This window comes from Nelusetta ayraudi, unplaced genomic scaffold, assembly GCF_046127955.1.
Source record: "Nelusetta ayraudi isolate G7.1 ecotype Tasmania unplaced genomic scaffold, CSIRO-AGI_Nayr_v1 ptg000004l, whole genome shotgun sequence".
Classification (NCBI taxonomy): domain Eukaryota; kingdom Metazoa; phylum Chordata; class Actinopteri; order Tetraodontiformes; family Monacanthidae; genus Nelusetta; species Nelusetta ayraudi.
Window position 1 is genome coordinate 6,251,243 of NW_027466054.1, and position 22,602 is coordinate 6,273,844.

The 22,602-nt window shown below is 45.2% G+C and overlaps 1 protein-coding gene across 1 annotated transcript in view; it reads left to right on the top strand.

Annotated features, from left to right (window-relative positions):
• LOC142897896 (multiple PDZ domain protein-like) overlaps positions 1-22,602 on the top strand; it is a 43,938-nt gene that overhangs the window by 10,343 nt on the left and 10,993 nt on the right. Inside the window, exons 15-27 of the mRNA XM_076040523.1 lie at positions 1,515-1,706; positions 1,875-2,036; positions 2,779-2,988; positions 4,297-4,476; positions 7,431-7,554; positions 9,371-9,569; positions 14,146-14,442; positions 16,605-16,805; positions 17,409-17,586; positions 18,890-19,000; positions 19,897-19,962; positions 20,539-20,610; positions 21,125-21,218. Of these exons, the coding sequence (XP_075896638.1) occupies positions 1,515-1,706; positions 1,875-2,036; positions 2,779-2,988; positions 4,297-4,476; positions 7,431-7,554; positions 9,371-9,569; positions 14,146-14,442; positions 16,605-16,805; positions 17,409-17,586; positions 18,890-19,000; positions 19,897-19,962; positions 20,539-20,610; positions 21,125-21,218 (2,086 nt within the window). The remainder of the gene's footprint in view (positions 1-1,514; positions 1,707-1,874; positions 2,037-2,778; positions 2,989-4,296; positions 4,477-7,430; positions 7,555-9,370; positions 9,570-14,145; positions 14,443-16,604; positions 16,806-17,408; positions 17,587-18,889; positions 19,001-19,896; positions 19,963-20,538; positions 20,611-21,124; positions 21,219-22,602) is intronic.

Genomic DNA, 22,602 nt, shown 5'->3' on the forward strand with positions numbered 1-22,602 from the left:
AAGATTGTAAAAATGGTACCCACTCCCTCCCTACTTGGCACTCAGTATTTGGGGTTAGAATTGCGGGGTTAGATCACCTAATGATTCCTGGGCGTGGCACCGTTGCTGCCTCCCGCTCCCTCAGGGGATGATGGGTCAAATGCGGAAGACAAATTTTGCATCCTTCGGGATGTGACAATCACTGGGACTTTAACATCGTATGTATGTCATGTCCCTCTGGGGTAGTGCCCATTGAAAAAGTAGCTTAGAGGATGATTTGGCCAGATAATGTAACCTTCTTTTGGGCTAATGTGGTGTCCTCAACACCAGTGGAGACAGTTAGCTGCAGCCTGATGTTTTCTTTAGGACTTCAGCCTCCGTTGTTTGGATTGCGGTAGATTCCTTTTTTTTTGCAAAATTTCATGTCAGGTCATATTTTGAATTGCTGTTTAGTTTTGAACATTTTAATGTCACTTTGCGAGATTCAGACAAACCAATTCCTGCAGAAACCCACCTGCCTTGGGAGGTTGTGGCTAAAACAGATTAATTGAAAGAAACAAATATTTGAGTTAAGCCAAAGCGCTCATTTTTAAAAATCCAAGACATTGTTTTTGCGGCGCAAAAATGATATCATGCGGAGGTAGGTGGGAGTCTGATGCCTGTCTCTGGGCTGATATGCCTGCACTGAAGGGGAGTGGAAGCTCGCCCTCCTCGCTCTGCGCCGGGCAGGTTCTGGCACCCACATATATCACTCATCAGTGATGAGCTGTCTGGAGAAATCTGAGACACTGCGCGTTATGTCTCCACTCGCTCACTAATGACCTGCTGTTTGCTTCAATCCTGTGTCTGTGCTGCAGTTCAACAATGCTGTTGTTCAGTGTAATTTCCTTTTCAGCAGGCCTCACACAGTTGCTGTAGAGTGAAATTATTCTTTCTTTGGCACAGGAACATTGGTATAACATTCAAATGTTTTTTTTACAGAAGTTTGCTTTCGGAATACTTCAGGGATGTACATCATGCTGGGATGTTAAAGTTTTTGCTAATGTCAATAGCCAGTCAGCCAATCAAACAAAAGTAGGTCATTCCCTTTGGGAATGTAGGTGTAGGAAAGGCGATTTACTTAAGTTCAAAGAATGGAGATGGAAGGGTATTGAAGTGACTTGACTGTGAACGTGGTGACCGTGGATGTTGGTGGCAGACGATCTTCTGGGGTTTCAACAATATAACAACCGTCTCTCGGTTTTACAGTGGACGGTTACAAAAAGAGAAGTGAGTGAGTGGCAGTTTTGTGGAGGACAGTGCCTATTTGATGTCAGGGGTCAGGGGTCAGAATGCTCAGACCGGTTGGAGACCATAGAAAAGCAATGATAACTCACGTCATCACTAGTTACAACCTATATCTGCAGTTGCAGTCCCTTGACTGGCTCCTTTCCATAGCTACCTGGTACCAACGTAGTGTTCCTAATAAAGTGGCCAGTGAGAGTAGAGTTTAGAAAATGATGCATCTTCAGGTAACGTTCGTGTCACCCTGGCAGGCCAACGGGATCCCTCTCATCGGCGAGACGCACAAGGAAGTGGTCAATATCCTCAAAGAGCTGCCGATGCACGTTCACTTGGTGTGCTCTCGGATCGTGGCCCCATCGATCCCCGACAGCGACGACGACGAAGACGACGACAACGACGTCCGCCTCACCCTCAAAGAGCTGCTGGCTGAGTTCAACGACAAGGTGAAGCAGCGCTCTTTTTGCAATGGAGTGAGTGAGCGAGACTGATTAACAGAAGTCTGGCTAATAAAATGACTGAAAACCGTTTGTGTGTGTGTGTGCGTGTGTGTGTGTGTGTGTGTGTGTGTGTGTGTGTGTGTGTTTATATGTGTGTTCGCCTCCTGCTCCCAGCTGGACCAGGGCTGTGTCATCCCCTGTCCGACAGCTGAGGACATCACCAAGCGCGGCGTGCCCCCCATGTCACCTCCTCTGGCCATGTGGGAGCGAGAGCCTCAGGTGGTGGAGCTGGAGAAAGGCGAGTCCGGACTGGGCTTCAGTATCCTGGACTACCAGGTCAGACACGTGACCCCCCGAGCCGACGCTCTAAAAATAGAACCTACTGAAATAGGCTGCCGAGGGAGAATATCAGTGGCAGGTAGAATGAAGCGAGAGCCGGTGATGGAAAGAAAACTGTCAAGATTTCTTTTAATTTTCTTTTACCACGCCACTTTGTCAGTTGCTACTTGATAGTTCAGAGTGTTATTTACTTCAGATGTGGCTATTAATGAATCAGCCAGCTTTTAATGAATTAGTTTAAGCTGTTAATTCTGGTGTTTTAGTTTTGTTTTAGTTTTTTTACGCTGTCTAAACCAGTGTTTCTCAACTGGTGGGTTGCAACCCAAAAGTGGGTCAGGGAGCTGTTATGATTGGGTTGTGGCTTATATATGTATATGTATATATACATATATATATATATATATACATATATATATATATATATATATATATATATATATATATATATATATATATATATATGTATATATATATATAAACATACATACTGTAAATACTTATACAGAAAATGTTGGCCATTTATTTTGCAGGACACAAGGCAATTCAATCATAACATAATAACAGTTTATTTACTAGACATGGTAGATAGTGGGCTACCATTTTTATTTTTGTAGAATATAATTTGAGCGCTATGAAATAAATTTGAGTCGCAACGTCATGATAAGGAAATAAATGTGGGTCCTGAGACTCGACCAGTTGAGAAGCACTTATCTAAACTGCCACTTCTCTCCGACGGCAGGATCCAGAGGACGCCACTAAGACAGTGCTGGTCATCCGGTCCCTGGTGCCCGGAGGTGTGGCCGACCAAGATGGTCGCCTGCTGCCCGGTGACCGACTCATGTTCGTTAACGAGACTGACTTGGAGGGATCCAGCCTGGATTATGCCGTGCACGTCCTCAAGTCCACCGGTTACGGCACCGTCCACATCGGAGTGACCAAACCACTGCCTGTATGTATTCAGGCAACACTTGGATAGTGCACTTTTGCTCAAATATGTTATATGTATTATATATTTATTCAAAGACATGATTAATATGACTTCCTCCTTGGCATGTACATAATTGTGTTTCCATCTAAATACCGTTGTCATATTTAAAATTGCTTGCAATTCCGTAGTCCGCTGATACAATGCACTTCACAACCCGGTGAAGTTTCATTCTGACATTTTGATGTGTGACTGAATGAAGGGGAATTCATGTAGATACACTTGGCGACATGACATGGTGCAACTTTGAATAAAATAATAATGATATGAATAGATTTTAGTTGTCATAACAAAATCCCTGTTAACATTGAGTCTAGGTTTTTTTTGCAGGAATTTAGGATCTAGATTTGGAGTTGGCCTTGCTCCATCGTCATCATCACAATGAACGATTCTATCGTTTCAATTTCTTTTGTTTTATTTCTCATCTGGGACTCTTGTGGCGTAACGTGCCATGTTTTCCTACCTTCTAGAAGGTCTAGCAAATTAAAGAAATATGTAAGAGACAAAGTATTCCCTGTTCTGGGGAATTCGTTGACATTCTCCAATTATAGTCATTGTTGGAAAATATCAGTATTGAAAAATTGTCAAACGATGATGCTGAATTGTTTTACACTTCATTTTGCTCTATAGTTTGTCTTTTGAGGCTTTTTTGCAAATTACAAAATTGACAAGTATATGCACCTAAAACCAGGGATTTCCTTTTCCTGTAATCTTGCCAGAATGACGAAAGTGTTTGTTATGGAATGTAATGGGAAGATGACATCTCAAATGTAGTCAGATGTTCTAATAGAAATAAAAAACAAATGTTTTTAATTTGTTCTCTGTATTCATTTAGTGTTGAACGTTTTTGACTTCTTCACCAAAAAAAAATGTATATATATATATGTATATATATATATATGTTTATATACGTGATATGTTGTTCAACTCCTTGAATGTCTGTTATTATTTTTTTTGTAGAGAGTATGCCGTATGGTTTGCCTGGGTGCTTTTGTTGTGGACTGTGGCATGGTAACAAGGCCCAGAGAATCCTGTTACAGGCCGCCTGAATATTTAATGCGGCTGAGAGACGAACACAATGCTCGACCACACTACAGATGGAGAGAGTGGGGGAGAGGAGAAGAGGGTGTCTAATTTAGTCACCTCCTCCAGGCTGTTTGCTTCCATGAGGGTTTACTCACATTTAAACAGACAGGAGTTTTAGAGAAAAAACAACAAAAAAGTATATAATTTCAGCTTATTTTTTTTTCAATTTCCTTCGCTTTTGCTCAGCTGGAGCTGTGCGGCGGCCTGACGCCCATCTCGGAGAGGAGCACTCGGGCCTCCTGCGATGACGCCGACAGCCACACTCAGGTCAGCCTGCTGCTAGCCGAGGCAGAGGAGCCCAACGCCAACTCCAACGCTTTCATCCCAGAGGACAACAACATAGCCCGGCTGTGCTACGCTGCCACGGTATGCCAGACGACAATATGCTCTTTTCCTCTCCTCACTTGACACATTGTTGTTGTTTTTTCCAGAGTGACTTGTGAGGCTTCCTGTGTGGATTTCATACAGCCAACTCTGAAATTAACCATTTAACGGTCTAGTGTGTAAAATTTGGCTTGATTTATGATTTTGATGTTGGTAAAAGCTTGACATACTGCCCATGAGTACATTAATAAAAGTGTATACTTGCAGTACAATTAAATAATTTAGTTTTCCTACCCTTAGAACAGTCATATCTATAAGAAGATACACAGAGCAAGAGTCTTGCTGCCATGTTCCCGCGCCATTTTTTAAGGAAACCCTATATTTGAGGAAGTTGCCAGACAGTGACCTAAATACGAAACATGCTGTCAGGCAGGCTTCCTTAAATACCGAGCTTGCTGAAAGATTTTGCACACTGGACCTGAGTGCTAAACTGCTCCCTTCGTGAACTCGAGTCATGTCAGAGGATTTGTCCTCGTCCATCTCCCAGAAAGCTTTGCTCCTCTCCACGCAAACCTGGGAGTCGTCCGCCGTCCACCATCCGAATCTCCACCATCCGAGTCTCCGACCTCCGAGTCTCCGCTCTCTCTTCACGTTCCGTAGCGAGCGGCTTAGAGGCGGCTGTATCGGTATCACTGGGTCAGCCGGGAGAAAGTGCTCCGTGTCAAAGACTCGTCACTCCTTTGTGGCCTTTCCACAATCCTCTTGAAGCCGCTCTTTTGTGCTCGCTCGTCCACAATGAGCGACGATCGCCTCCTCCGACGGAAGGCTCTCATTGTGCGGATCGGCATCCCGACAAGGGCACGGCGCGCCGCCTCGACATCTAGCACACGTGCACGTACTCGTGCGTGCGTAAACTTGAAGCGGCAAGTGTGTTCTCATCAAAGGTGGGCTCATCGCAAAGTAGCCTCAGAACTTTGGTTCTGCTGGTACTTCCTGTGAAGGTTCAAAGACGATCTCCCCCTTGCACCTTCTTTTTTTCTGGAGGCTGCGTTCACAGGCAGCGAAGGAGTCTTTTCGCCCTGTGTTTGTTAGAATTCCCAATCAATCCGTAAGGCCTTCACCTTGGAGAGACGACGGTCATCTGAAGGACCGTCTTTGCCTCCACAGCAGTAACCACCGCGAGTGATGCAGAGATGGTTCAGAGTTGTTAACGACTGAATGCGGTGTTACACTTCACAGTCTCAGTTTTTTTCTTTTTAAGTGTAATTCCTGCATTTCTTTGCTCTTAACTAAACTGCTGGTGGTGTGGAAGTTGGCTTGAAAATTGCCTTGTGCCTTGCCGTGGGACCAATAGGGATGAGGTGCACATTATCTGTGCACTCAAAATGGTACAAAAAAAAAGACCGTAGAGACCCTCAACAAATATGTTGAGTTAAATTGTTAATTCGTTTTTGTCTTAAATTGTCATCCTAACTGCAGAACATTACTCAGTTGGCAAGTTGTAAATATTATTAAAAGTCTGGTAAGCTGGTGTTTGGAGGAGCTCATCATCATTCCAGTGAGCACAGAACAGGTGCACACTATTGTGGGACAACAGTAGCCTGAAGAAAATTGTTCTCCACACAATATGTGAATCACTTTGAAGTGTACCTCACTGAGAGATACAAGCAAAAAGATGTGATTTGGAGAACAGCTATTGTTTATTAAATTAAAATTGTTGAAATTGAAAAAATATATTTTCACGTGAAAGTTTTGGAACCTGACGACAAAAACAAGGCCGAAAAACACATACAACCCAGCGACTACAGCACGGCAGGACAAAAAGACGTTTTGATTGCAGGACTGCACAGAGCCCTTCTAGTGACCACAACATAGTTATTGCGTAACCACAAGATAATTAAATTTCAGTTGCAGCTGTCGGTATTGGAGTAAAGTTGTTTGTTATTCGTGAATAAAGGTAAAAAAAATACTCCACTATTATTTTCAAAAGTGTAAACTTTTGGTTGGCTAGAGCAACAATCGGGCTCCATACAGTCTCTGCATGCATGGAAATGACAACAATAAATCTCTTGGCCCCGCATTATTTATTTTCTCCAGAGGGACTCTGTAGTTATGCAACAATAAAGGCTTTAGGAAAAATACATGAATACTGCCAAAGTGTACAGCACCAGTGAAAATATGCATTATTAACGTTTTCAAAAAAATTCAAAGATATGTTTTTCCACACAAACTTACATTTTGCTCTTTTTTTCCTCCTGGACTACTGCACTGCACAAAAGCTGTGCTGAAGGGCTGCTGATCCACTTGTAAACACACAACATGAAACCAAAACTCTTGACAAACATGTGAAATATGTAAAACTAAACGTAAAGACTGGTTCAGAGCCCAAATTAGAATTTTAGACAAACGCACCAAGTGGAAATTTGGTCAAAGACTAAGTGTGAAACATTTCTTAGGTGACCACATGGTTCGCATTCATAAAGAAGCTTTTATTTGCATCGTGGTACCGTTTCAATTAAATGCTGCAGTGGCATTTTTCTCAACAGTATTTCACCCTGTGCCCTATCATCTGATACAGGATTCAGATTTACTTTGTCTAGCATGTTAGCACGAAATGATGCTAGCCTATGATGACACTATAAATAAAGTGCCTATTAGCACTTTATTTTGAATTTTATTCAGTGTGACGTGTCCAAAATTAGTGTTTGTGATTTGTATGGAAGCTACATCTTATTTGTATTATTATTATTATTATTATTATTATTATTATTATTATTATTATTATTATTATTATTATTATTATTATTATTGTTATTATTCATATTATATGGTCTAGATGAAAGGCAGGCATTAATGATGATGTGACAAGTAATGTGCCATTTAACTAATTGACTAAACATCTTTAATTGGCCTCATTAGTCGACCTTAAGATGCCCGTCGCCGGTAAATACATCTATCAGCGCACTCATCTGCCCTCTGCTGTGTCTCTCCGTCAGGAGCACGAGCTGCGTCATCGGCTCGGCAACATGGAAAGCGACGACAGGCAGCAGGCGCCCCCTCTGCCCCCCCGCACCAGCTTCGAGAGGACAATCACTGTCGTACGAGGCAACCGTAGCCTTGGTATGTTCTCCGTCTTTCTCATGGTGATGGTGTCTTGGTGTGTGTACGTCGCCGGCATGGCCGTATTGACGTTAATAGGCGGTGGTGATGACGGCCGCCCCGAAGAGGAGAGCTGACGCTTGTCTTCTGTCATACCTGAGACAGATCATGACGTGTGACTGTGCTCGCTGTTCGTGACTTACCTATTGAAAATCACTTCAGCCATAAGTCAGTCCACTTATGACAAGGAGGGAGCGACAGAGTGGAAGGTTCTCCTGCACTGTCATCTGAAAGCACTTGTTATATGTAATGCGAACGTAAAATAGCCCGTTTTCTGGAAGCCCCATCAATGCACCACAATATTTCTATGTAAATATACCAAACTAGACACAATAAATCATGAGAGAATGTATGTAGATAGATAGATAGATAGATAGATAGATAGACAGACAGACAGACAGACAGACAGACAGATAGATAGATAGATAGATAGATAGATAGATAGATAGATAGATAGATAGATAGATAGATAGATAGATAGATAGATAGATAGATAGATAGATAGATAGATAGATGGATAGATAGATAGATAGATAAATGGATAGATCTTATGAATTACAAAATATTTTGGGTTTGCAGAGTTATAATTTATATTTATCTCTATTCTGTAGTTTTATTATTTTGGAGAACTATATTACAGTATATTAGGTGCCGTGTACAACTTTATTTTGTGTTACGCCTCACTTTTGGGCCTGTCCTGCTATATGCACAGTGTGGACACTGAATGGATGTTTTGTATTGTTTCAAGACTGTATGGCTTTCAGAGCAGGTTGTTCCAGCAAAGAAAAAACAATTGAAGGATAAAGATGAGGTCTTTCTTTTCTTGCCTTGCTTGTCAAATAAGTCACCTACTTATAAGTGTAATTTAAGCTAAGTTTCAGGTCATACCATCCTTTCACCTAGTGATTTACCATTTTACAGCTGAGGATTTGAATTTATTTAAAAGTGTAGCAATAGGCGGGTGTATATTTGTTGTTTTCCTTTAGCGCTTTAACCCAAAGAGAATCCAAAACGTTGAGGATTATGACTTGCGACGTCCTGTCATGTCTGTTCAATGTGTCTTCTTCTTCTTCTGTGTGTTCTGTCTGTCGACGTCCGGTAAATCCATGCACTATGATTGTACTGTAATTTGAATGTAAGAACCCCAAAGCATCAATAAACTCTTCATTTGATCAAAAGAAACCAATCGACAAGCAAAGTCATTTCTTTGACCAGCTTTCAAATTATGAACGACCATAGTGTTGTGGATGTGTGTAGTCCTAGAGCCGCAGCGACGGGTGCACACATGCGCCGTAGCTGTCTCGCTGTAGCCCCTCCTCCTCACACCCTCCCTTTGTGCACGCGTATGCGCGTGCACGTCGCCCGCCTCTGTCTGTTTGCATTAATGAAGTGCCTGCGTAATCCGCCCGGCTTCCAACTTGATAATGCCAAAGTCAGGTGTCGGGGAGGCTGTCATGTGTTCCCCTCGACTCACCTGTGCCCCCGTGCCCTGCGTGTGCAGCTTTGTGCGTCTGTGTGTGCGCTCGTGCGTGTCTACCTCTGTGCCTTTTTTTTTCCCGCCGTGTAAAATGTCAAGCCTGTGCGGGCGTGTTTGTGTGCTAATCTGCCTAGTGTCTGTCTTGATTACGTTGATTATGCGGCCGTCAGGTGTTTGTGTTTGTGCGACTGTCTGCCTGGCTCCTGTTCAAAGCGTCCCCAGCCAGCCCTCCTCTTACCTGCCCGTCTCTGTCTGTCTGCGTGCACGTGTGTGCCCGTGTATGTGTGCGCGTGTTGGCAGGGATGACGGTGAGCGCTATCAAGGACGGCTCAGGCATGCTGGTGCGCAGCGTGGTCCAGGGCGGCTCTGTGAGCCAGGATGGCAGGCTGGGGGTGGGCGACGCCATCTTGGCCATCGACGGAGAGCCGACCTCCGACCTCAGCAACGCCAGGGCCAGGGCCATGCTCCGCAGGCACTCGGTCATGGGGCCAGAGATGAGGTGAGGAGCCTCGAACGCACGCTGTGAAGAGAGTTTTCTCTGCCGACTTTCTCAACTATTCTCTGCCCGAGTCAAAAAGGGCAGGATGAGGATCCTCTTTATCAATAGGTTGACACAGTTATGGCTTTTTGACCGGCCAATGCCTGACAATAACAATATATTTTTTTTTCCTTTTTAATGGAGTACATCTTAAAACAAATGAGAAACCAAATAGATACATTTCAGTTTAAATAAGTGTTGAGACAGAAAAGAAACATAATCGCACAAAATTGTGCAATATCTCGCGTTTTAAAGCAACACTATGTAGTTTTTCTACGTTGAAACTACATTTACGGTCACATTTTGGCAATTACTCGGCCTTTTATAGGGAAAATAGCACCACTCCTGCCAACACAGTGCCCCTGGCTAGCTGAATAAAGGATGCTATAACTTATGTTGCCTGCCCAACGCACTAGTCCAGTCCCTTGCTCAGCTACTCTGTCTTCTCTGCCCTCTCAACCCCCCGACAGCATTTCATTTTGCCAGAGTGAGCTAATTTCTTGTCGCCAGGCAGGAGGTCTTGATGGTGGTATGTGAAGTGCTGCTGTGATGTGAGGTGGGTCCTTGCAAAGAGGGTGCTGGGCAGGCAACCAAAAGGTATTCAGTAAATGTACTCAACTCCCTCAAGCATTAGCTGCAAGTAATTTAACCTGTAAAAATAGCTTCAATGAACAAAAAAAAAAGTGGTACGGCATTAAGTGTCTTTGTAAACTCAAATCAAAACTTTGTTATTTGTTCATTTTAATTCCGCCTCGTTTCTTCTGGCATTAGACAGTGCCAATTGTCTCAAAATGCCACGAGTTAAAATAGATTCATCAGCGGAGGGACTGATGGGTCCACCTCTGGATGAAAGGCAGTTCATTGTTGTATTTTCTTACTGCGTTGTTTAGTACAAATTGAACTGTTGATGAAATGAAAAATCTCCAGAGAAAAGAACATTAAACCGCCCTACATAGGCCGATTATAACTTCAGCCGTAAGCTGATTTAAAGAGCTGCAGGAACCCGGAAAATAAATACCAGTAAAATCAATCGCAAAGTGTTTTCCTCCGTCCTGCCCACTTAAACATTAGGTTGAGCGGAATTAGGCCGCGGAGACTTTGGACTTATTGCCAGCGCCGGCTGATAAAGGTTCATCTCTCCAAACATAATTAAAGTATGTGTGATAAAACGAGAGGGCCACAGAGGTTTCCAACATGCGGGGCTTGTCGGCGCTCATCTTTTTCTTGAGACATACGGCGCGGCACCAAATGCATCAGGCTCAGTGGGGATCTGAAACGGCTGCAGTGCGGACTGCAGCATTTATGACGGCTGCTGTCCTTACCGTCGCACACGGAAAAAAAACAGGACACACATTGTTACGGATCTGCCAATGTCTAATCTTTTTTCTCTCTCTTTTTTTTCGCCATTGTGTTTGGTCTAAAAATCTCACATTATCCCAGGCCTGGATAAAACAGCGGCCCCCACTTTGAAGAAAACACATCACAAGTCAGTTTTTAGACAACTTCCAACGAGCCGTCACGGCAAAAATGAAACTCTTTGAAAGGCAATTAGGAGAGCAGATTTGATTTGTCACGATGATTCCCGCCACCTACGCAGCCTCCTATTGAAATGCCTTTCAAACTGTGCTGCGAATGCGCTCCGTCCCTCCGCCTGGAACTGGTTGGCGCGCGTTGGGATTAGCACTATTTCTGATGAATTGAGGGACCTGACAGGGGGCAAATATTTCTGCGCGTAGCCATTGTTTACGGCTTGGCAGTTGTTGAAATGCTGAAACATTTTGGGCACACTGGCAAAACATGCACAGAAACGGGAAGTGGGAAGTGTGCCTCTCTGGGTGGAGACGGATGGATGCGCGGCTGCCACAGTTGCAGCCATCATTTATGTAGCGCGGCTGTTTCTTTTTTCCTTTATTTATTTATTTTTTTAATCATTGGTATGCAGATGATCTGAAAAAGAGAAGAAAAAAAAGTCAGAATACTTAGTTGAGTGCGAATGTTGAAAGCTCCTTTGGGAGACGCGGAGAGAGGGATGGAGAAAAGAATTAATTGAAGGCCGCTCACGTTTTTTTGTGTTTTTTATTTATTTATTTTTTTTCAGATCTACCCGCACAGATCTCGACGGTCTGTGTGACACGAATCAGTGAGTACCCGCGCGCGTCGTGAATATGGATCAAACCGCAGCCATCGCAAAATCATGACATCGGAGCATCTTCACCCAACCATGTGACCATGTGACCATATGACTGCGTCTGTCCATTACCCCCCACCCCCCGACACCACCCCCCCACCATTTTTTTTTAATTTTTTTTTTTTAAAGGAGGCTCCTTCAGTCTCCTCGAATTAGATCAGATGATGAAATCTTAAAGAGTGCCTGAGGGGGTTTGTGGGGGGAGGGGGGCATAATTTCTTGTTCTAACATCCGCAGTTTACGTCTGCGCGTTGACAAAACCTGCCTGATGTGCTGATTGAAGATGCGGCCCACCTCATCAACCACTCACTCTCTCTCGGCCTCTCTTTCCCTCTTGATATTTTTTTTTTTACAATCACGCACACACACGCACACACACACACACGCACGCACAAACACACACACACACAAACACACACACACACACACAACCTCCAAAACCTTTTTTTTTTTCCCTGAGATGGGAAGTAACCCTGAATAATTCATCGCTCATCTCACCTTGAACAGTGTACTTCAGAATAAAAGAGCAATTTAAGGAGCCTCTCATAGGTGCACGCACTATATGCACATAGATAAACATACGCGTGCGCTCTGTCTTTATCAAACGCGCGCACACTCACTAGCCTGCGCGCGCGCACACAACTCTGCCTCCTTCTCTCTCCCTGACAGCAGCACTGCAGCAGACAAACGGAGTGGAAGTGGAGGCAGATGAGCCTCTTTGGCAGCCTCTGAATAAGACAGACGTGGAAGGGAGAGCGGCTTGTCAACATCAAGGGAAAAAAAGGGGGCGTGGGGGGGACGCCTCAGCCGAGACAAGACGGGCCGTCCGCACGGTTCCGTCGCGGCGGCTCGGTAGCGGAAGGCCTACGTGTTCGCTCTGCCACCGCTGGCGCCGCAGCGCTGAAATTGGCACTTTCCGCGGCGGAGTCGCAGCGGCATTAGAGAGTGGAGGCTGGCAGGGTGGGGGGAAGGGAGGCTCGGTGGGGGAGGGGCGCGATGTCCTTGACACTTCGGTTGATGTCGACTAATAAAAGCCCAGTTTTAATGGATCCGCGTTTATGCAAAGCACTTTCTAATCGTGAATAGTCGCACGCTGAGTGAGACTAATGCACACACTTTCAATCATGTTCTTTTTTTATAAACAAAAGAGTGTTGATGAAGTGGGGTCACATTTCCGCTGCGGGGGGTGAAATGACACAGGAGACAGATACATGTGTTTACATCTAGAATGATACAGAAGCAGGTGACAGGTTCGAGGATAGGGATTATGCAGATAGCTAGCTATCTAGCTAGATAGATAGTAAACAACAGATGAGAAAAGGAGCATATTAATTCTGGGACCTAATCTTTGAGCAGTAGTTGCAGACGGTTGTTATTGTTTGTACACAAATATCATAATTACTAATTTACTTTAGGGCGACACGGTGGCGCAGTGGTTAGCGTTGCCGCCTCACAGCAAGAAGGTCGTGGGTTCGATTCTGGGGCCCGGACCTGGGACCTTTCTGTGTGGAGTTTGCATGTTCTCCCTGTGTCTGCGTGGGTTCTCTCGGGTTCTCCGGCTTCCTCCCACACTCCAAAAACATGCATGTGAGGTCAATTGAACACTCTAAATTGTCCGTAGGTGTGCATGTGAGTGTGAATGGTTGTTTCTATGTGGCCCTGCGATGAACTGGCGACTTGTCCAGGGTGTCACCCTGCCTTTGCCCTAAGGCAGCTGGGACCCTGAGCTCGGGACTAAGCGGGTATGGAAAATGAATGAATAATTTACTTTAAAAAAAAAAATCTTTTCCCTCCTTAACTTTCCAACGAAACCCCAACTGTCACTTCCAGTCTAGTTGTAAGTTTTGTTTTGTTGTTTTTCCCAAATATTCAGATGATGACTGACACTGCCCCCCAAACCCCACCTCCCTCAGTACAAACTCCACTTTCTCTCTCCAATAACAACCTGTTGACAGGATCACGGCTACATTTTCATGAAATTATGTAAAAAAAAAAATTTAAATAAATAAAGTTGCAGGTGTTCACCGTGAGCGACGTTTTGACAGCTTTGTACTATTTCCTTCAATTAGGAAAAACTGCTGCGTGAGCCCCTGGTGTGTCATTTCTATATCTGTAGAAATTGTCAGCGTAGAACTCCGAGAACACCGAGCCACCGCTTTGCTCTCTGCCTTCACTCCATCGCAGCTCTCCCTTCTTTCACTCATCTGCTGGCCGAAAACCATTTGCATTCACTGTCGTCTGTCCCCGGTGTTGTTGTCTTCCCACCCCCCCTCCATCCCCACAAACGTGCAGCTGTCGCAGCAGATGGAAGCGCGCTCTCACTTGTGCATCTCCCCCCCAACCCCGCAGCATCAAGTATGTGGCGGCCCATCAGGTGGACGAGCACCGCACCCGCCTGTCTCTACCCCCCCTGGCGTCCGTCCTGACTGACAGCCCCTCGCCGTCGCCCACCTCTCCGGACACCTCGCCGGAGCCGGTCCTCGCCACCGCCAGGTACCCGCTTCCCGTCACAGCAGCGGCTCCATCTTCGTCCCACCTCAAGCACTCGGCCTCGGTCAGGACTCCAGCGGTGGCAGCGGCAGCACCTCCGGGTCCTCCGCTGATTGGAGCTTCAGCCTCATTCAGAGGCCCAGCATCAGACTCAAGGTAATGGAAGATGCAAGGGGAGGAGGGGGAAGTGGTTGTGGGTGTATAGCGTGTGTGTGTGTGTGTGTGTGTGTGTGTGTGTAGGGGGGGAGGGGGGGGGGGGGTCGGCCCTATTATTTATGGTCACCTAATCCCCACTTCGGCCCCTGGGTACAGGATAAACCTGTCTCAGGGTTTATTAGACTTCAAGGCTGCAGCTTTATTACAGCTTGATATGTTTTGCTGCAGAGAACTGGGCCGATGGAACAGCCATACGTTCCGCCGTCTGATGGGACTTCTTTTATTGCGCTCTCCCCGGGCTTTTGATTCCTTCCTTTCTTTTTTGTCTTCTAAATAGCTGCCCCGGGGGTTGTCTCGCCGTAGCACATCACACGTTTTAGTCATGCGGCAGATTAAGTCACACTAATGATCTGAGTTATTATCCGACGCTCTAATTAAGCGTATCTGTGAGGTAACAATGTGTTTCGCCGCGGCGCCGATTGTCTCCCCCTCCCGCCCCGTCTGTGTTTTTTTTTTTTGTTCCCCCCATCTCCGTTCTCCTCCGTTTTAAAAGCGAGGGAGAGGGAAAAAAAAGGAAGGAAGGAAGGCTGCGTGGATGTTGAATCTCGGAGTTATATTTAGAGCCGTTCGCTTATGGATCTCTGTGCTGACTGTCAGCGAAAATGAATTGTTTCGCTTCCGTCTTGCTGCCTCTGCCTCGCCGCCGCTCCCAGCCCTCACTGTCTCTCTCTCTCTCTCTCTCTCTCACGCTATCCCTCTTTGTTCACTCTTTATCTTTTTTTCCGCCGCCTCGTCTTTGTCTACCTCCATCTTTTCACTCACGGTGTCCAAAGCTCGCTCCGTTTCATCCCTCTTTCCTCCCTGACTCGGCCCTCACCCCCCCCACCCCCCCTCCGTCTCTCCAGGCCACTTTCTTCCCCGCGCTGGCGGAACCATTTGTTCTGCCCTCTTCTTGAAACTTAACTGGCTGCAGGCTCCCGCTGCGCAGATAGCGCCTGCCGTCCCTCACCTCCACCGGCTTATTACGGCCCTCCGCCGTTAAATATATTCATGAAAACGTCTCCCGCGCTGCTCCACGCACAGCAGCGACGCGGAGAAATGCGGCCGCTAACGCTAACGCTAGCCAGACAGAGACATTACCTTAATGTGACCTCACTGACTCCAGAACGCGTGTGTTTTTCTGGGTCGCATTTGCAGTGATGCATCCTCTCAATTTTGGTCAATACCGGTCACCAGCGTGTCACACTGTGTCGTCGCCTCAAAGGATAACAAGACACCTTGTTATTCGCAGCAATTCTGCTCCTGGGATGCGGTTTGCCCGAGGTCACATGTCTCGCCTGGTTTCATTTGTTATAGCTGTCAAAATCACACCATTAGAAAGAGAGAGCGAGAGAGAGAAAAGAAAGCAGCAAATTGCAGAGAGAGAGAGAGATTCAATTTTGGAATGTTTTGATATTATTTTCAATAAGCAGTGGTTTTACTGGAAAATGTTGGGTTTTAAATGGGGGAAATGGTCATGTGGGTGAGTCTTTTAAAGGACAAGGTCATCAGGTTTCCGTGTGTGTCACTGGCCCTGTCAGTGGTTTCTATCCTGTTTTGAAAGAGGCTCTGTTTCAAAACCACTAATAATTGATCTCATTTTTACTGTCATATGGCTCCTGCAGGATAAACTGGACTATAGAAAGTTGCAGCATGACCTACTTTGTTAGTATGTCATTCTTAAAATCCAGGGTTGCTCCGTGTTCTGAATGTTATATATATTTAATAGGATGTATGATAATGTTAAATCATATGTTGCTTTTAGTATAGAACGTAGGTTGAGTTCAATACCAGACTGCACAATATGAAAAAAAAAAATACAGCAAGAGATTATTATGTTGTTGCTATGATGAACACAAATGGCAGTATGGGTTCTTTGACTTTGACTTGAGGAGAAAAAGTTAGAATGTCCTCAAAAAACGTTTCCTTTCCTATTGCTCTACTGGCTTCAACAACCATGCTGACTGTTAGGATGTATGTTGTTATATGTTATATGATGCTATGGTAAAGTTGCTAACATCAAAGGCTCTGAGGCATTATTTCACCAGGTAAAAAACTCATTGAGATAAAAAAAACAAAACAAATAAACACACAATAAAATAAAGTGTTTCTGTGCTCTTTAGTTGGCAGATTCCAAAACCTGTTGCTTTGGCCCAGAGGGAGGAGAGAAGGGAAGACAAGGGGGTGGTGCTGCAGCAAATAGACAATAGCAGCGCTGATGGAAACATCCCAAAGCTGGAGGTGGAGATTAAGACGGAGGGTGATGACGAGGGAGAAGACGAGTTCCTGTCTCACTCCACGGTGACGTGGGATCAGCCCAGAAGGTTAGCAAATCACTGACGCAATAATGGGAAAATTCATTCAGCTTTTCCATTATCTGCCTTTTTATTTTTTACGTCTTCGCCCGCCTTTTAAACTCTGCCCACGATGTCTTTTGTCCTCCACGGCTGAACGCGGCTTACGTCGCGCCACTGTGCACTGGGGTTATGTTCGCAGCTGGCCTGGAGCAGCCACGCTCGACATGCTCGCCTCGTACATCTCTCAGCCCGGGGAGAGACGCGACGTTTCACACTGTGTTTTCACTGCATTTATAAGTGCATCCCGCACGGATAAATCACATAAGCCGCGCCACATGCAAAGACCTGGCAGGTGAAATATTCTGTTGTTTCCGCTTAATCTCCAAAACTCTGCCCACAGTCGCAAGCGGCAGATAGCCGCAGACTGAGAGAGACAGAGAGAAAAAAAGAGCACATCCAATGGATTAAGTTTCTTCCCTGTGCATTTATTTCCCCACTAATATTCATCGGGCCTACAAAAGATATACATTTTTTTTTAATCTCCCTTCCCGTGCTGCGAGAGGGATTTTTTTTAAGCCCCCGCGATGTGCGCGGACGCTCGGCGTGTATATCACTCTTTGTCATTTCCAGAGTTCAGCTGAGTCGAGCGGCGGGCCAATCCCTGGGTATCAGCATAATGGGAGGCAGAGGCATGGGCCGCAGACTGAGCAGCGGAGAGATGATGAGGGGAGTCTTCATTAAGCACATCAGTCCCGACAGCCCGGCAGCACAACACGGCTCACTGCAGCCAGGCGACAGGATACTAGAGGTGTGTGCGGGTGTGTGTGTGCGTGTTTATGTGTGTGTGTGTGTGTGTGTGTGTGTGTGTGTGGAAACTCAAATGAGGGACTTAATGAGCAGGTGACACCTTGGCACGGTGGTCTTCGCCACAGGTTAAGAGTGTGCGTGCCCGCGCATGTGCCTGACAAGTTGGCAAGGAGCAAAAAAAAAAAAAAGAAGGTTCTCTGCTGCACACTGTGTGCACACTGTGCACGGTGTGCACGAGGTGTATTGCATGCAATAATAATGAAGTGATGGTGACACTATATCTTAGAAACAAATATTAGGAGCCAAATACAGTTAATGAATTAAACAGAGCTCTACTGGGCCTCGTTACCCTTGAATATTGAGGATGTTTTGGTGCAATTTCATTAAAACGTACCGTTGATTTTTTTTGGAGGAGAATTCTTCCAAGTAGCAGCCTTAACTTGTTTAAACCATCGACTGTAGATGGAGAGGATGGACGGAGTCATTGTGACGTCCCCCATTGGTGTACGAATACCTGCCCTGAAGCCGAAAGATTGTGTTCTGCACCGTCTTGAGTTTCCGGTTTGTTTTAAAACCAGAAGACTCCGTTTTTAGATATGTGGGTGGTAACCAAGGAACCGGAATCCGATATGCTGGCCCATCGATTTCAATGGAGTTACTCACCCAACACATTAAGCGGGCATGTGCAGTAGTGTCACTTTCAACCATACCTCTAAACTCATGTGACACACCAGCCAATCAGAATGAGTCCAAGTCCATGACTTCAGAATCAGCAATAGAAAGATTTATTTATGAACCATGTTCCAGTTCACAGTTGTACTGACAGCCATTTCACAGGCGTTTCTTTTTTTTATTGCGGTCTATGGGAAAATTGCTTTTTGAGTCTAGAGGGTTTTTGGTTGCAGTACCTTGAGTGGCCACTAGAAAGAAAATCACCATATTTGCAGTTTGGTATCCAGTTCTTATAATACATCCATGGTGGTAACTGGTGTGAGCAATCATTGGAGTTAGCATGCGTGACCAAACACCTACATTTTTTTTACAATTATTTTTTTTCACTAGCAATTTAAATCAACCAAAATGTTTTAATCAGTTTGTTGGTATGACTTTTGCACTCCTTTCTGTATTGACAGCCATTCATTTTTAGTGACTTCAGTGACATTTTCACAGATCCTGCTGGGCAAACCATAGAATGCATGCGTTGGCCTCCTTTATGTACAGTCTCTGTTTTGAACTCGCTGTACATTGTTTACATTGAAAGGAGAATCAAGTCTTTATCCTGTCTGTGCTCTGACTTGGCCAAGGTGAGCGGTGCGGATCTACGAGATGCCAGCCACGAGCAGGCGGTGGAAGCCATCCGAAGGGCAGGAGACACAGTGGACTTCCTGGTCCAGTCAGGACACCACATACCGCAGGTTCTGTATCTTCAACTAAACAGAAGAGAATTGAATAGAGCTGATTTGCTCTTTGCAAAGGTCCAGTACATTTCAGTGCCAGCACATTGGAAATACTCTGTGTGGAGCTTATTGAATGAGGAAAAAGAAGCCATAAAGGCCATATAGAAAATACTTGAATACTAGAATCAAGATGTGCACTGCAGATCCCAGGTCACCTCACTGAGGTTGAACAGTGTAAACTATCAGACAGATTGCAGAACTTTAGGATGGTTATGGGATAAGATAAAATGTATTGCCCATTATTATAGTGAGTAAGGTACTTGTCATTGTCCCTTGACATTTATCTTTGAAGTAAAAGGGAAAAGCAAAAAGTAAATCCCTCCAGTTGTTCCCTACAGGGGTCGCCAAAGCGAATTGATGACTGTGTTCCGTCTGGCAGAGGTTTTTTGTGTCACATGTCGCTCCTGACACAACCCTTGTATTCATTTGAACTTCGGAGAAAGCATGAGGAGGACACCCAATGAAGCGCCCCCTTGAGGTCGCACTTTTATTCCCCTGGCTGGTGATTGACCCCCAGGATCCTCAGCCTCAAGGCAATGGTGATTGCGCCGGCAAAAGCTCTGCATCGCACCTGCACCAAGTTGACGTATCACAAGAGGACAGCGCATTGCACACTCTGCACCAAGACTCGATCAAAAAGTTTGTGCAGCGTGTTCGCCGCGTGTGGGAGTTCTTTTAAGTAGCATCACCACAGCGAACGTCCTCTGTATTATTGAGCCAAAGCATCTCGGGCTGCAAACTTATCCTGCGTCACGGATGAGAACGTATCGGGTGCAGCGTTTTTTGAGTGTCTTGTGTTTCACAGTCACACGGATTTTCATCTGCCTACTCTGCATCTTCTGTTTCGCCCACAGTCCCCGAAGCTCAGCAACCACGAGAGGCTTTCTCCAGCGCCGGCGTCCAACTCGCACTGCAGCAAGGTATCCCTGCTCGGCCTTGAGCTCGAGTGCTGCTATTTTTCCTTTTTTCTTCTTCTTCTTCTTTTTTGTTGTTAAAAAGGAAAATGATGGCGTGGCACCTCACTGCTGAAAAGGGAGTTCTGAAATAGATTTTTAGAACAATCCGCGAAGCAGGTGGTGAAGCTCTATTTTATTTTTTCACGCCGTAACCGATTCCCAATGTGGGTGAACAAAAAACATTTTTTTTCCTGTTCAAGGTTTCAAATGGCACTTTGAAGGAAAAGAGAAGGAGCTTCTTAGTTTTGGTGATGCATGCGATTCAGCGGTGGTGACAGCTGCCTCAGTCGTTATTGAAACTCAAGTGAAGGCGCTGAAATCCACTCTTTTCACCCACTCTGGTGACGATGCCCTGCTGTCTATAGCTGTAGAGTAAAGAGAACGTTATGTATACGCTGCATCACGTATAGAGAGATGAGTCACCGACACCTACATGGTATTCCAAAAAAGGCAAAGGTTGGAGTGAGGTTTTTTTCAGGGTACAACTTTGTTTCTGATGGGGATGTTTAGAGCGCTCCGTCTGTTTCCCCTCCACCTTAGGAGGCAGAGACACTCAGTGCTCCGGTCCTCAGTCTCTCCCCTACAAACCCCTACGCTCCCACCCCCTTTAAGGTTAGTGCATCTTGCATGTGTTTGTGCGTGTATGTGTGTGTGTGTGTGTGTGTGTGTGTGTGTGTGTGTGTGTGTGTGTGTGTTCGGGCTCTAACACTGATGCGCAACATCTTAAAAGCAGCCTCGCATTAGCATTTCCCAAAAAACGTAATTAAGTTGCAAATTTGCGGCTGGAACCCTCAGAGTTCAAAGTCCCTCGCAGCTACCTTGTTTGTTCAGAACCTTTGTTTTCCTCGCTTGACGGTTGCAAATAGGCGTTACGCCCTTTTGAAGTTATTTTTCCCATGAACTCGCTCGTTGGCTCACAAAATAATGCATGATTCTGGTCATCTTTCATGTTATTTTTAGCCGGCATTAAAGCCGCGTTCATTAATTCATCCTGTTCGTCAGTTTTCTCCCCCAATGCTAAATCAAGCGCACTCAACAGGCCCCAGGGGTAGTCCAACTCATGCCTGTAGGACCCCTGAGGCATCTCCAACACTGCCTGTTCAATAATTCAGAAACATCTCCCCAGGTGCCGACATCAGATAGAATGGATCGGAGAAGCCCCATAACCGCCAGCGCACAAATCATGGAGGCAGCTGAGGATGAAGATGACACTGGCAGGAGTAAGTGTGCGCTGAGACCGACACGTCACTGCAGACACGTAGAGGGGAGCGTCATCGCCTCCAGGAGCAGGGCCAGCAATTCTGCTTTATTGCCTCGGTTCACGCAGCGGAGGCCACGTGGGTGCCCTCTGGTCCAATGACACGCTGCGCGTTACACATTCATCACAAAACAGGAAGCTGCTTAAATAATGATGATCTGTGGCTGGCAATTCCTGGAGACCACAGTAGATTGTTTTAGGTTTTTATCCTTTTTTTTGTATTATTTGGATGAAAGCACTGGGGAAGGGGAGGCAAGGCCGAGAACGTTAGTTACGTACATAGAGTTACTTTCACACTGCAGATCAATTACTGATTTGCATGATTGTTCACATTATGCTTTCATTCACATTCCTGAAAAAGTGTTTACCGGAGTAAGTAAGGATGGCACTCTGTATAATCATAGCCGACAAAATCATAACAAAAAAATCCCATTAAGAAGATTTCACTTCCTATCCGCTGACGGGCTCCATGACTTTGTTCTGCAGTGCTCGTTTCATCCATAGCATCGCTTGATCTTGATCCTCCAGAGCTGAATTGTGACCTCTGACGGATTTCAATGACAGAAAAGTAGAATGCAGTGCAGGACTGCAAAACATCATCAACAGCATCTGAATTAAGAAAAGCCTTTCGTGCAGTGCTCCACAATTTCTTTTGTTCTTCTTTTTCAAGAAAGCATACTTGCCATCTATTCAGCGCTATCTAGGTTTGCTGTTATTGTCTGAATATTTTTCATTCCAGTTTGAATCTGTTGCGTTATGGTTTTGTTGCAACAAAAGGAATCTGATTGGTTTTGGAATGCAAAGTTAAATGCTCTTTAGTCCATTACATTTTACAAGGGAACAGCTCCAAATCTTTTTATTAATTAGCTGGATTCACCTGCTGCTTTCAAAATGCTTCCAATATTCAAGTAGTCTTGTTCCAGTCATTAATATAATAATGGTAATTGTTAACTCATCCTGATGATGTCATTCATGCTTTTGTATTTATATTATCACCACCTAGAGTCGCAAATAGAATTCCAGCCGCCGCTGTGTGTTGATGCTTGTCAAAGGACATGCAACTGTGTGTGTGTGTGTGTGTGTGTTGCATGTGTTAAAATCAGAGTTGTCATACTGCCCTTCTAGGTTAACCAAATTAATGTCTTGTCATTTTCATGTGAAGCACGTTGGCCAGGCTGGGTGCATTATTATTCCTGACTGCAAAGGCTTTACGCAAGCCTTTATGCAGTTTGTCCTTGGAGACAATAGAGACTTTGGTGTGCTCATTGCTTATATATCCATATGGAAGTCATCTTCCTGTGACATGTCTCCCAGGAGAGGCAGCCCGGCTGCTTGGATTGTATTTT